General features: G+C 43.7%; 1 protein-coding gene across 1 annotated transcript in view; it reads right to left on the reverse strand.

The window, feature by feature from the left end:
* Positions 1-15,301, reverse strand: part of ptpn18 (protein tyrosine phosphatase non-receptor type 18) — a gene marked incomplete at both ends in the record, with an annotated part of 40,985 nt that overhangs the window by 15,461 nt on the left and 10,223 nt on the right. The window contains 6 exons of the mRNA XM_080527517.1: positions 66-128; positions 1,463-1,531; positions 1,907-1,945; positions 2,398-2,493; positions 3,040-3,116; positions 5,213-5,321. Of these exons, the coding sequence (XP_080383643.1) occupies positions 66-128; positions 1,463-1,531; positions 1,907-1,945; positions 2,398-2,493; positions 3,040-3,116; positions 5,213-5,321 (453 nt within the window). The remainder of the gene's footprint in view (positions 1-65; positions 129-1,462; positions 1,532-1,906; positions 1,946-2,397; positions 2,494-3,039; positions 3,117-5,212; positions 5,322-15,301) is intronic.

Below are 15,301 nucleotides of genomic sequence, written 5' to 3' on the forward strand. Positions count from 1 at the left end.
CTCCCCCCCCTCCTCCTTCTCCTCCTCCTCCCCCTCCTCCTCCTGCATTCCTATTGGTCTCTTACATTCTGATAAGTCACTGACAGGGTCCGCACCACGACATCCTCAGCTGGGGAACGTTCTCTAACCTGCAGAGATGAGACATGAAAACCTCAATAACATGTGATAACATAATAAACTCAATAACATATGATAACCTCAATAACATACGATAACATATGAAAACATACGATAACATATGATAACATATGATAACATATGAAAACCTCAATAACATGTGATAACATAATAAACTCAATAACATATGATAACATATGAAAACCTCAATAACATGTGATAACATAATAAACTCAATAACATATGATAACACATGATAACCTCAATAACATATGAAAACATACGAAAACATATGATAACATATGATAACATATGAAAACCTCAATAACATATGATAACATATGATAACATATGATAACATGCGGGGCGGCTGTGATTCAGGAGGTAGAGGCTGTGTCTTAGGAGGTAGAGGCTGTGTCTCAGGAGGTAGAGGCTGTGTCTCAGGAGGTAGAGGCTGTGTCTCAGGACGTAGAGCTGGCATCTAATGATCGCAAGGTCGGCAGATCTGCGGTTCGAATCCTGGCTGGCCACATGTCGAAGTGTCCTTGGGCAAGATACTGAACCCCAAAATTGCTCCCAGTGAGCGGGCTGGCCGGCGCCCTGCATGGCAGCTTGCCGCCATTGGTGTATATATGTGTGTGTGAATGGGTGAATGAGAGGTCGTTGTAAAGCGCTTTGGAATAAGACGCTTTGGAATAAGTCAATTTATATAACTCAATAAGATATGGTATGATAACTCTCAACTACCTCTACCATCAACTGCCACTTGACTTCACAATACTTATGGTATTTCTATTGCTACCACTATTGTACTGCTCAATGTGTCCCTTGTCTTATCTGTCTTTCACAACTATTGTCTCGTCATATTTGTCTCACTTGTCTCTTATAACTACTGAAACTTTATTTCTCTTGTTGCTGCAATGTCGAGGAACTGAAGTTTAAGAATTTTACTCTCTTACACTTAATGGGCTGTAACAATAAACTTGAAACGTGAAACTTGAAGTGTGAGTCAGGATGAAGGCGTCTCTCCAGGCTGTGATTTCATGCATCCGTTCAGAGCCAGAGGACCTTTGGTACACAGGAACTGACACACTACTAGACTTCTGTTAGGTAATACTGAGGTCCTGAAATAGCCTAATATCAGACTTCACTGTGTGTGTGTGTGTGTGTGTGTGTGTGTGTGTGTGTGTGTCTGTGTGTGTATGTGTGTGTGTGTGTGTGTGTGTGCAGTATTCCTGTAATAAGGTAACTAACTTCCTCCAATAGTGTAATACCATACCACGCTGTACTGTGTGTGTGTGTGTGTGTGTGTGTGTGTGTGTGTGTAGTATTCCTGCCATCTTACGTTTGAGACGTTGAAGAGACCGAAGGAGGAAGTCTCTGCGAGCGTCGCCCAGTAGCACTCACACTTCCTCTACAACAGAAGGAGAAGAAGAGGAGGAGGAGGAGAAGAAGAAGAAGAAGAAGAAGAAGAAGAAGGAGAAGAAGAAGAAGAAGGAGAAGAAGAAGAAGGAGAAGAAGAACACACAACAAACAGATGAGTCTCTCTGGTTAATCAACCTGCACAACCCGCCCAGCTGTCCTTCTACAGAGACACTTGAACTGAAGTTAAAATTCCCTTAAAACAAAGTTAAACTTTGAGAGCTTTAACCATTACAGTAATTCAACTGGATGTAATTACCTTTCCCATTACAGTAATTCAACTGAATGTAATTACCTTTCCCATTACAGTAATTCAACTGGATGTAATTACCTTTCCCATTACAGTAATTCAACTGGATGTAATTACCTTTCCCATTTCAAACTCTCTGCAGGCCATGAGGATGACCTGCAACAAGGAAGGAACAGGTCATCTGTTATACCCCAGCAAGGCCCCTGAGGTCAGCTGTTATACCCCAGCAAGGTCATATATAACCCTTATAACCCTGAGGTCATCTGTTATACCCCAGCAAGGCCCCTGAGGTCAGCTGTTATACCCCACACTTCTTATATTTACTTTTATTCATTGTCATTTTTATTTTCTTACTATGCTCCTCTTGCTGTATTTTTTTAATGCTGTATGTAAAGCACTTTGAATTGCCCCTGTTGTATGAAATGTGCTGTACTAATAAACTTGCCTTGCCTACATGAGAAATAAAAACTAGAGGGTCAGAGTTCCAGTGTTATAACAGGGTTATAGATGTATAACAGTGTTATAACAGGGTTATAGATGTATTAAATTACAGGGTTATAACAGGGTTATATAGATGTATAACACGGTTATAACAGGTTCTGTCTCACCTTCACGTCGTACTCCCACACCATCCTCCAGAAGTCCAGCAGCGTGTGCTTCAGAGGGCCCTGGGTGGCGATGTACGTCCTGGTCTCTGTCGCTCCCTGCAGGACAGGCCAGGGATGACAGGATCACCCGGTTTAGACTGAGATGGTGTGACAGGAGTCAGGTTGGCGCGGGTGGTGGTGGTGGGGGGGGGGGCGTTTCAACTAGAGGAGTTGCACCCCAGCACACCTGATTCAACTAATCAAGTACAAAGCAATTATGGTGGTGGAACAGGTCAAATATGTGGAGCGGCTGGGGGTCCCAGAGGAGAGCCTGGGGGTCCCCGAGGAGAGGCTGGGGGTCCCCGAGGAGTGGCTGGGGGTCCCCGAGGAGAGGCTGGGGGTCCCCGAGGAGAGGCTGGGGGTCCCCGAGGAGAGGTTTGAGAACCACTGGTCTAGACCACCACTACAGTTAAGGTGTAGGGATCATGTGACAGGAAGAGAGGCCGTCATGTGACAGGAAGAGAGGCGTCATGTGACAGGAAGAGAGGCGTCATGTGACAGGAAGAGAGGCGTCATGTGACAGGAGGAGAGGCGTCATGTGACAGGAAGAGAGGCGTCATGTGACAGGAAGAGAGGCGTCATGTGACAGGAAGAGAGGGTTACCTGGATGAAGCAGGCGTTGATGTAGTCAGAGTCGTGCCCCTGTGTCTGCAGGCTGAGGGTCACGCGCGTCTGGTCATCTGGGAGGAGGGCGTAGGATTATCTGGGGACCTCCTGTCATTTAGAAATTACCCCCCGCCGTCTGTGTGTCGTGTGGCGCATTTGCCCGGGATATATAATAAGTGAAGTCTGTGTTTTACTTGAATTTGTGGACATTCCCCCGGATATAGCATATAGATATATGTATAACTGTACATAGCTCATAACTGGACATATCTCTATACTACCGTACATGCCTTACTGTACCTGTCAGTATCATTGTCATGTTTTTATATCATGTTTCATATCACTATTTGCACTTCTGGTTAGATGCTAAACTGCATTTGGTTGACAGTAAAGTTGAATCTAATCTAATCTAACAGGGTTCCCTACAGGAACAGTAAAGTTGAATCTAATCTAATCTAACAGGGTTCCCTACAGGAACAGCCTTTGTGTTTCTCTAAGAAAGCAGCCAGAAGGAATTACTAATCACATATTACATTTCCTCAAACACTTAAAACCCCAGATTTGCATTTATATTTATATTTTAGACATTAGCAGATGCCTTTATCCAAAGCGAATTACAACATAGTGAATCATCTATGATAAGAGAAACAGATCTATGCTAGGACCAGGGGCCATCAGCAGTCACAATGCTAGAAGAAGGAGGAATTACTTTTCTGCTGTGACTAATCAATGGCATGAGAGTAGCCCTGTGCCAACAACAACAACAACAACAACAACAACAACAACAACAACAACAACAAAACAACAACAACAACATGGACAAGGCAGTCAACATTTCAGAGCAAATCTTTAGTAAGTAATGATATCTTTAGTTAGTAATGATATCTTTAGTAAGTAATGATATCTTTAGTAAGTAATTATATAAAACAAATTCTTGTTTTATTATGTAGTTTATATTATTGGTATTGTGTGTTTTATTGATTACTATTGTTCTATTATTATGTTTATGCTGTGTGGATATGTTAAAGAGTGAAGGAGGGGAGTGAAGGAGGAGAGTGAAGGAGGAGAGAAGGAGGAGGGAGGAGAGAGAAGGAGGAGAGAGAAGGAGGAGAGAGAAGGAGGAGAGAGAAGGAGGAGAGAGAAGGAGGAGAGTGAAGGAGGAGAGTGAAGGAGGAGAGAAGGAGGAGGGAGGAGAGAGAAGGAGGAGAGAGAAGGAGGAGAGAGAAGGAGGAGAGTGAAGGAGGAGAGAGAAGGAGGAGAGAGAAGGAGGAGAGAGAAGGAGGAGAGTGAAGGAGGAGAGAGAAGGAGGAGAGAGGAGGAGAGAGAAGGAGGAGAAAGAAGGAGGACAGTGAAGGAGGAGAGAGAAGGAGAGAGAAGGAGGAGAGAGAAGGAGGAGAGAGAAGGAGAGAGAAGGAGGAGAGAGAAGGAGGAGAGTGAAGGAGAGTGAAGGAGGAGAGTGAAGGAGGAGAGAGAAGGAGGAGAGTGAAGGAGAAGAGAGAAGGAGGAGAGAGAAGGAGGAGAGAGAAGGAGGAGAGTGAAGGAGGAGAGTGAAGGAGAGAGGAGGAGAGAGAAGGAGAGTGAAGGAGGAGAGCGAAGGAGGAGAGTGAAGGAGGAGAGAGAAGGAGGAGAGAGAAGGAGGAGAGAGAAGGAGGAGAGTGAAGGAGGAGAGTGAAGGAGGAGAGTGGAGGAGGAGAGTGAAGGAGAGAGGAGGAGAGAGAAGGAGGAGAGTGAAGGACAGTGAAGGAGGAGAGTGAAGGAGGAGAGAGAAGGAGGAGAGAGGAGGAGAGAGAAGGAGGAGAAAGAAGGAGGAGAGTGAAGGAGGAGAGAGAAGGAGGAGAGAGAAGGAGAGAGAAGGAGGAGAGAGAAGGAGGAGAGTGAAGGAGAGTGAAGGAGGAGAGTGAAGGAGGAGAGAGAAGGAGGAGAGAGAAGGAGGAGAGTGAAGGAGGAGAGTGAAGGAGAGAGGAGGAGAGAGAAGGAGGAGAGTGAAGGAGAAGAGAGAAGGAGGAGAGTGAAGGAGAAGAGAGAAGGAGGAGAGTGAAGGAGGAGTGAGAAGGAGGAGAGAGAAGGAGGAGAGAGAAGGAGAGAGTGAAGGAGGAGAGAGAAGGAGGAGAGAGAAAGAGGAGAGAGAAGGAGGAGAGTGAAGGAGGAGAGTGAAGGAGGAGAGGCTCACATGGTACGATGTCCCTGTAGCGGTTCTTCTTGACGTTCTCCTTCAGCCTGCCGGCCTCGGTGGTGAGGCCGTGGAGCAGCTTCACAGCAGCGGTCTGGGAGCAGAGACCCTGTACACACACACACACACACACACACACACACACACACACAGACACACACACACACACACACACACACACACACACACTGTCCATTATTAACTCACCTCCAAACCAGCCTTCAAGAGCTCACTCATAGACACTTTTAACGACACGTGCAATTGCTTCTAAACTAGGACCCATCTTTTCCAAAAAGAAAAACACAGCAGGCAGCACAGACCACCACAGCACATCAGGACTCATACGGCCACTGTGGTCTAACTGCTGCCTTCACACACGTCTGAGAAAATAGTCACGTTTATTTAAATGTTTTAGCACATGATTAAAACAGAAAACAAAACAGTGCAAGGAGGGAACGCAGGCCAGAAGGCTTGTAGGTACATTGCATTGCAGAGTAGATTGTCCTACAAAGACACTTTAGATTTAGTCATCAAAAAATGTATTAGACCCCTATACTTTCTTTTATTTCTTCTTGTAAAGCATCTTTGAGTGTCTAGAAAAGCGCTATATAAGTGTAATGTATTATTATTATAATTGGTGTGTGAATGTGTGTGTGAATGGGTGAATGAGAGGCCGTTGTAAAGCGCTTTGGAGCTGCAAAAAAGGCTCTATATAAGTGCAGTCCATTTACCATTTACCATGAGGTCGCGGTGACCAGCCACCACATGTAGGCTACATGCTGCAAATAGAAACATAGAAGTCAATAGTGTTTGTGTGCAACTGCATATGTCTGCACCTTCTGATGAGAAAGCAGCCGACATTAGACAGCTATGTGATAACACCTCCTACTATCAGGACTATGTGATAACACCTTCTACTATCAGGACTGTCTATGTGATAACACCTTCTACTATCAGGACTGTCTATGTGATAACACCTTCTACTATCAGGACTGTCTATGTGATAACACCTTCTACTATCAGGACTGTCTATGTGATAACACCTTCTACTATCAGGACTGTCTATGTGATAACACCTTCTACTATCAGGACTATGTGATAACACCTTCTACTATCAGGACTGTCTATGTGATAACACCTTCTACTATCAGGACTATGTGAAAACACCTTCTACTATCAGGACTGTCTATGTGATAACACCTTCTACTATCAGGACTATGTGATAACACCTTCTACTATCAGGACTATGTGATAACACCTTCTACTATCAGGACTGTCTATGTGATAACACCTTCTACTATCAGGACTGTCTATGTGATAACACCTTCTACTATCAGGACTATGTGATAACACCTTCTACTATCAGGACTATGTGATAACATCTTCTACTATCAGGACTATGTGATAACACCTTCTACTATCAGGACTGTCTATGTGATAACACCTTCTACTATCAGGACTGTCTATGTGATAACACCTTCTACTATCAGGACTGTCTATGTGATAACACCTTCTACTATCAGGACTATGTGATAACACCTTCTACTATCAGGACTATGTGATAACACCTTCTACTATCAGGACTGTCTATGTGATAACACCTTCTACTATCAGGACTATGTGATAACACCTTCTACTATCAGGACTGTCTATGTGATAACACCTTCTACTATCAGGACTATGTGATAACACCTTCTACTATCAGGACTGTCTATGTGATAACACCTTCTACTATCAGGACTGTCTATGTGATAACACCTTCTACTATCAGGACTGTCTATGTGATAACACCTTCTACTATCAGGACTATGTGATAACACCTTCTAGTATCAGGACTATGTGATAACACCTTCTACTATCAGGACTGTCTATGTGATAACACCTTCTACTATCAGGACTATGTGATAACACCTTCTACTATCAGGACTGTCTATGTGATAACACCTTCTACTATCAGGACTATGTGATAACACCTTCTACTATCAGGACTATGTGATAACACCTTCTACTATCAGGACTGTCTATGTGATAACACCTTCTACTATTAGGACTATGTGATAACACCTTCTACTATCAGGATTATGTGATAACATCTTCTACTATCAGGACTATGTGATAACACCTTCTACTGTCTATGTGATAACACCTTCTACTATCAGGACTATGTGATAACATCTTCTACTATCAGGACTATGTGATAACACCTTCTACTATCAGGACTATGTGATAACACCTTCTACTATCAGGACTATGTGATAACACCTTCTACTATCAGGACTATGTGATAACACCTTCTACTATCAGGACTGTCTATGTGATAACACCGTCTACTATCAGGACTATGTGATAACACCTTCTACTATTAGGACTGTCTATGTGATAACACCTTCTACTATCAGGATTATGTGATAACACCTTCTACTATCAGGACTGTCTATGTGATAACACCTTCTACTATCAGGACTGTCTATGTGATAACACCTTCTACGGTAACGTACCCACCATTTCACAATGTGCATGAGTTGCTTGATTGCTTAAGTACGGAGCCCCCCTGGTGTCACATGGTAGAAAAAAAAGATTTTATGTGTGAATCCGTTCCCTCGGTTTTGTAATTCGTTCCCTCGGTTTAGTAATTCGTTAGGGTTAGGGTTATGGTTATGGTTATGGTTAGGGTTAGGGTTAGGCCCTACGAGCCAGAACGATCGCAAGGATTAGGGTTAGGGTAAAGGCTGATTTAAGCTTCTGCGTCGAATTTACGCATGTCTACGCCGTAGCCTACGTAAGGGGTCTCGCACTTTACACTTCTACGTAGGTCGCTCTGCAATTACACCGTCACATCGCTAGGTGGCAGTGTGTTTTCTATGCCCCTGTGCTGTGCCTCTTCCGGTTAGCTATCATTCTGACAATGCCGACGGTCGGTGTACTCATAGCGGCATAATAGCGATAAAAAAACGTATTTTTGTTAAGCTTGTTGTAAAGAAAATGTCTATAATGCATTGAAATGACAGTAAACTAAGATAATAAGATGGTTATCATACATTTTCAAATCTTTATTAATAAGTAATTACAGAAAAAGTAAATGACACTTCTGTCATGACTTCCGCATTTACGAGAGAGTCGGAATGTGACGCTACCAAGCGGACCAATCACAGTTCTTATAGATAACTTAACATTAAATATGTCTATCATAAATATAATTTAAACCCAACGAACAGCCATGGGGCTCCCTGTAACTAATCATTTATTTCTAAATAAACAGGATTGTACATCCCGTAAATGTGAATCGCGCTCCTTATAGGAAGGCTGTGCCTGACGCTTCCATAGGGTGCTCTACTCAAAGCGGCATAATAGCGATTTTTTTTGTTATGCTTGTTGTAAATAAAAGTTCTATGATGCATTGAAATGACATTAAACTAAGATAATACGATGGTTATCATAATTTTTCAAATCTTTATTAATAAGTAATTACAGAAAAAGTAAATGACATTTCTGTCATGGCTTCCGCATTTTGGCCGACGAGAGAGTCGGAATCTTGTCGGAATCATGTGCTACCAAGCGGACCAATCACAGAGCTTACGGTTGCGTAGAAACTGCGTACTTACATTTTTGGAGAGGAGCGCGTTAATCTACGCCGTAGGCTACGCAAGGCTACGTAGCCTACGCCGTCGATTTTACGCAGGAGCGTAAACTGGGCTTTAGGGTTAGAATTCTTGTGATCGTTCTGGCTCGTAGGGCCTAACCCTAACCCTAACCCTAACCTCAACAAAGATGGTAATGTGTACAACTACTATTTTCTTCCTCACGTAAGTTATAATTCATCATCAGTCATTTTCATAATATTCCAGGATCCCGCTCTCTGCACCTCACAACATTAGCTAGCTAGTTAGCTGGCTAGTTAACGCCCAGGCTCCACTATGGCCATCGAACGTTGCGTCTGCGTTGCGTCTGGAATTGCTGTCAGCCAGGGAACGTTTCTTTTGTAATCAATGAAAGGTGCTCCGTTGCGGCCGCGTTGCGTTGCGGCCGATGGCTGCGTCCAAAGTAAGAAATTCGGCAAAGTTTGATTTCTGATGGCGAAGCGAACGCAAACGTATATTTACAATTGTATATTCGCTATTGGTTATAATTGTATATTGGTTGTTTTTGTCGAATATTTCTCTGTTTCAGTGATAAAAGAAGAGGTGAAAAGTCCTGGCCAAAGTTTTAAAAGTATTTATTCAAAAAAGGTCGGGTCCTCAGATTACAGGCACACTAAACAGTCACAACGAGATAGTCAGCAGAGCAGGCCGCTCGAGCCTCTGCACAGAAGTTTTATAGCGGCCCTCAGCCAATCACATCACAGTATGTTCTTGGCCAATCATGACCCTTCCTTCTAGGCCTCTGATTGGCCTAGACCCTCGGGGGCGTGCATATGCGTGTGTGTGTGACTGCGCATGTGTGACAATTCAAAAGATCTTCCCGAGATCTTTTGTATTGAAATAATAAAAGTATTTAATAAAGTGTATTTGAAGTAATAAAAATATACGTGTAATATGTGTAAAATATACGTGAATATATGTGTAAAATATACGTGAATATAAGAAGGCTATTAATGTGTAAAAATATACTACACATCCCCCCTCGGACCACCCAGAGGGTGTTCCGAAACTAAATGATCACATAAACCAAAACAAAAACACAAACCCCACATATCACAGCTAAGAAAATATAAAAAAAATAAAAAAAATAAAAAATTAAAAAATAAAAAATAAAAAATAACTATTAAGAACCCAAAGACATCATGCAAAAAATAGAAATCAACCAATAACAAAAAGAATCTTGAAAATAACAACCACAATTAAACTAAACACAGTCCATCATGCACAAATTAATATAGAAACTTCCAACGACCGATGTTTTCTTTGTCCTTGAAGCGCCAGGGACAGAGGTTACTAGCACATGAACCCAGTTGGAGAACAGCCTTTACCGCTGTCTCAGATTGATATCCTTTCCCAGTCAAGAGCGTTTTCTTCGTTGCGCTAGGAACAGAACCGCTTTCCTATCTTTGCATAACCACCACACCACTTCTCAACTGACATCAATCACATGATATAGAAAGAAACAAACAGTAATCGAAGCAAATAACCATAAAACATCACTTAATAAACAAATCATCAAAAGAGGAAACAAAATCAGAAAGCAAAACAGAATCCAGCTTTTGCTCATCAGCTATGTTGGTCAACATTAAAGCATTAATAGGAACATCAGAAATACACTTTCCACAACATTTGATCAAAATACCAAGTAACATAATACAGATGATAATGACAACAAAAATAATAGCGACGGACCTGATCATATTACCAATACCTGAAAAAGCAGAATCAAAGAAATCTAACATATTCCAACCGTGTTCTTTATGTAAATCCTCTACACCCTTCTTGTTAGATTCATGAAAATCATGCAAAGCGTTACCAGAATCCGAAATATAACTGCAGCATTCACCGCCTATCAAAGCACAAGTACCACCCTGACTGGCCAAAATAATGTCCAAAGCCATTCTATTTTGGAGAGCTACATTCTTAGTTTCAGTCAATTCAGTGGCCAGGGCAGACACTACAGCATCCGAAGCATTAATGTGTTTTTCAAGAACGGATGATAAGGCACTTAATTCAGTCTGAGAGTTGTAGACACCATAACTTGGGAATATTAGGCCAAAAAACTTCTGAGCGGTAGACAACGCCCTACGACTACGATGGGTTGCTTGTTTGTGAAGTACAGACATCTCCTCCCGAGTAACTTTCCTAATCAAAGGTATCAGATGAGCCAAATAACAACCACCCTCAATCAAAGCAGGAAGCTTAGAGAATGCATCATTATCACACACAAGAAACACATGTTCCGGGAGTTGAAGCTCCGTACCAGGATACGAGAAAATGGTTCCACCTATACAAGACGCAGCCCCTAACTGACGAACCGAGCTGATCTTGGGCCGTACTTGAATGTCAATACAGGTTGTAACATTTACGAGAGGCATGACTTTAAGCTGCGTGGTGCCTCTCTGCCGTCTGGTAGTATTGGTATCATGTAATTTCATTTGAGGCACCATAGCACAATCAACAACTTTACATTTTAATCCAGAAATAACAACTGAACCCCTCCACCGTGTAGAAGTCACACTCCCAGAACATGACAGATGAGAACTCAATGCAGTACCATTTAATTGAGCGAACATAGCTTGGATAATATATATCTTCTTCGGACCTGTTGGTTGTGACAAATGTGTAAGCCTATCAATAATAACCTTTCCCACACCGCTAGGCCTATGGTGTTTGTTAACCGCTGCTGTCAGACGTTCCAACACACCAATATCCACACCTGCATAGGAAGAATTTAAAGGAACCAGAATCGTGCTGGGCTGACAAGAAGAGCTCTGGTTCTTGCCCTGTAAAACAAATGGGGCAAAACCCTGCCAATTATAATGAAGCCATTCTGCTTTAGTTAACGGTATGGGGAAAAACATAGGAGCAGACGCACTTACAGGGACCTGTTGACAAATCCAGCAATCAGAATAATTCATTTTTGAAGCAAAATCTTTCATGATACTAGTGGCAGAATTAGGGTGGGACCGTGTCCCCAGGTGATTAGAATCATACAACAAATAATCGTCAGTAGCGACTACAATCGCCTTCGTAGGAGCCTTCACAGCAACATTTTCAACCTTTCCTGGTAACTCATCGTGAACATATTTATGCACCAATGTCTCACAGTCCAACCTATAGTGGTGTGGATAGTCAGGCCTGGTCCTACAAATTTTGTCCTTGAAATTGTTGGATTTACTAGACACCGGTTCACCGATATCACGTCTAGCACACCAATACGAGCTCTCTTCCTGGTCAACATTAGTTAATGTCACACGAGTTTCTTGCATGTTGCTTGAGTATTGTTCAAGTGTAACATATGTAGTATCCAATAAATACCACTCGCTCTCTTCGGCGGTATAGATCAAACAATCATCAATAGTACAACGTGAATGTGGGCAAGCAAAAGCTCTACTTGCTATGATCATTCTCCTCTGACGTCCAGGCATAACAGTGTGTGAGTAAAGTGTAACATTGTCCAAAGAAGTCAATGGGGTAGGAACACTAAGGGGTATATTAGTCTCTGAAACGGCATGGCTTGAGTTTCCTCCTAATTGGCCTTGGTGTTTTACGGGGTCTGTCTGGTTGAGGTGTATCACTGACAGGTCTGTGTCTCTCAATGGTACCTTGGTCCGGGCAGCCGCCCGGGTTGCTGACATCTCCGTCTGGAGCATTGTCAGGGTCGGAAGGGGTGACAACAGGGGCAACACCAGGCTCGGTAGAACCCCCAAGAGGGGTGTCGCAGTCACTGGATCCTTCACGGTCTCCGTTGGCCCACTCATCAGTGGGCTGGACAGGGTCTGGGACGAGGCCCCCGGCATCATCTGCATCATGGCGCAGATACTCACCAACATCTTCGTCAGCCTGGATGTCCAAGCTGTGGACTTCCTCGTCCACAGGGGTCTCCTCACCATCCTGCTGAGGTTCTCCCTCATCGTCCTCATTGGGTGCCTTGATGCAGTGATGAACGTGATACCAGGTGGGGGACCCCTTGATTTGGAGGGCAGTCCCAGTGCACCGAACGACCTCGTAAGGTCCTTCCCGTCGAGCCTCATGCCACTTCCGTCTGTAGACCTTCACGTATACCTTGTCACCCGGTTGCAACGCGTCCTTCCTCTCCTGTGCGTTCACCTCCTCTTCACGTTCCTGTTTGTGGAGCACATAAGAAGAGATACTCTTTTGCCGGTTAGTCATGTACTGTACATAGGCTTTCATGTCACTCTCCAGGAGAGCCAAACTTGGCCCTTTCCCACTGGTTCGTACACAGGGAGCTGTCATTATCCTCCCCATTACCAGTTCATGGGGAGTCAAGTGCAGCCCTCGAATCTCACTGGAACGACAGGCCATCAATGCAAGAGGGAGTCCTTCCAACCAATTAAGACCTGTATGCTTACAAACCTTAGAAAGACGGTTCTTAAGGACCCCGTTCATCCTCTCTACTATCCCCTGGCTTTGAGGTGAGTAAATACACCCAAGTCTCTGCTTGATTCCCAACTTTTGTAGTATAAGCTTTACCGTCTTATCCACAAATTCCTTACCATTGTCTGACGATATCCTATCTGGAATTCCAAACCTAGGCATGACTTCCCTGCATAGGAACTTTGCTACAGACTGAGCATCCTTTCTTCGAGTGGGGCAAGCTTCTACCCATCTGCTGAACCTGTCTACTACAACTAGCATGTACCTGTATCCTGCAATAGGTTGAATCATGTCCACATAATCAATCACTAAATGTTTCATTGGCCCGTTTGGGGTAGGGATATGCCCAGTTCCCACTGGTATTCCAGGTCTGATATTGTTCTTCAAACAGACCACACATTGACCAAGGACATGGTCTATTTGTTCCAACAAATATGGAGCCCAAAAACCATATTCCTTGGTGATCTTGCGTCTTACCTCCCCCCTGGACACATGTGCTAATCCATGGGCTTCCTGTATCAGTACGCCTAATAAATCTGGGGGTGCCACAACCAGTCCCTCATGATTTCTCCATAGACCTGTGTCATCCTGACTAGCTCCTCTGGTTAACCATAGGTTTTTGTCTAGCGCATTTGCCTCACTCTGTAACATCAACAAATCCTCAAGCGTGACCATGCCCTGTAACTGTACTTCATGTGTGACCAGCAGAACTTTACCTGCTTTGTCTGCTCCTGTAATAGCTTTGGCTGCATCATCTGCAGCCCTGTTCCCCTGTGTGACATGTGATGAGTCAGATCTGTGTGCGGCACACTTCACTATGGCTAATTCCCTTGGTTTCATCATGGCTTGTAACAGCTTCATGATTTGAGCGTGGTGCTGAATAGGCGAACCATCAGTTTTCTTAAAACCCCGTCCCTTCCATACAGCTCCATGTAAATGACACACATTGTGGGCATAGGCAGAGTCGGTGTATACTGTCACTCTTTGTCCGGTTCCCAAATTGCATGCTTCTGTGAGGGCAATCAATTCAGCCAACTGAGCTGAACAAGGCTGAGGAACAGCCTCGGCTTGTTCCACAATGAACTCCGAATTTTGGGATCGGACTATGGCATACCCGGCACGTAAATGTTCTCCTACCCGGTAACAAGATCCATCAGTCCAATACTCAACGTCAGCTTCCTTTAAAGGCAAAGCTAGTAGATCTGCTCTAAGCTTAGAGTACCTCGTAGCTTCCTTCACACAATCGTGTGGTTCCCCATCTTCTGGGGTTGGCAAGGTCTCTGCTGGGTTAAGTGTGTTACATCTTAGTAATGTTACATCTTCCCTTTCCAACATCCTGTAATAATCCCTAATCCTAGGCATCGTCAAAGTGTACTTGCCTTGATTCAAGAGGTTCCTTAGACTGTGGTGGCAGAGAATGGTAATTGGGTACCCCATTGTTAAGGCTGTTGCCTTCTCGTACATAAGATAAGCCCCGGCCATTGCTCTGTAACATGGCGCGAAACCCATTTCTACCTCTGAATATGCGACAGAGTAATAGGCTATGGGCTGTGGACTAGGTCCAATGCCTGTTGGTTGCGTGAGAACAGCGCAGGCATACTTCCCCTCGGCTGAAGAAGAAACATACAATCCAAATTCTTTGGAATAATCTGGAAGCGCTAAAGCTGGCGCTTCTTGCAATTTGTGTTTAATTGTCTCAAACGCCAAATCAGCTTCCCTTGTCCAAGTAATGCAAGATTGGAGGTTATCGCTACCTGTTTCCTTAATCATCCCCCTCAATGGAGCGACTAGTCTAGAGTAATCCTCCACCCATGCTGAACTATACCCAGTAATGCCCAAAAACATCATCATTTCCCTAACCGTTCGTGGTTTTGGAGCCCTCTGAATAGCTTCCAAATGTTCATTTGTGACGCTGCGATGTCCCTGTGTAATGGATTGTCCTAAGTAAGTTACCTTTTCCTGACAATACTGTAGCTTCTTTTTAGACACCTTGTGTCCCTTCTCCGCCAAAACCTTTAACAGTTTAACGGAATCCCTGTGACATGTTTCT

Source organism: Nansenia antarctica (genome assembly GCF_963989245.1).
Source record: "Nansenia antarctica genome assembly, chromosome: 3".
NCBI lineage: Eukaryota > Metazoa > Chordata > Actinopteri > Argentiniformes > Microstomatidae > Nansenia > Nansenia antarctica.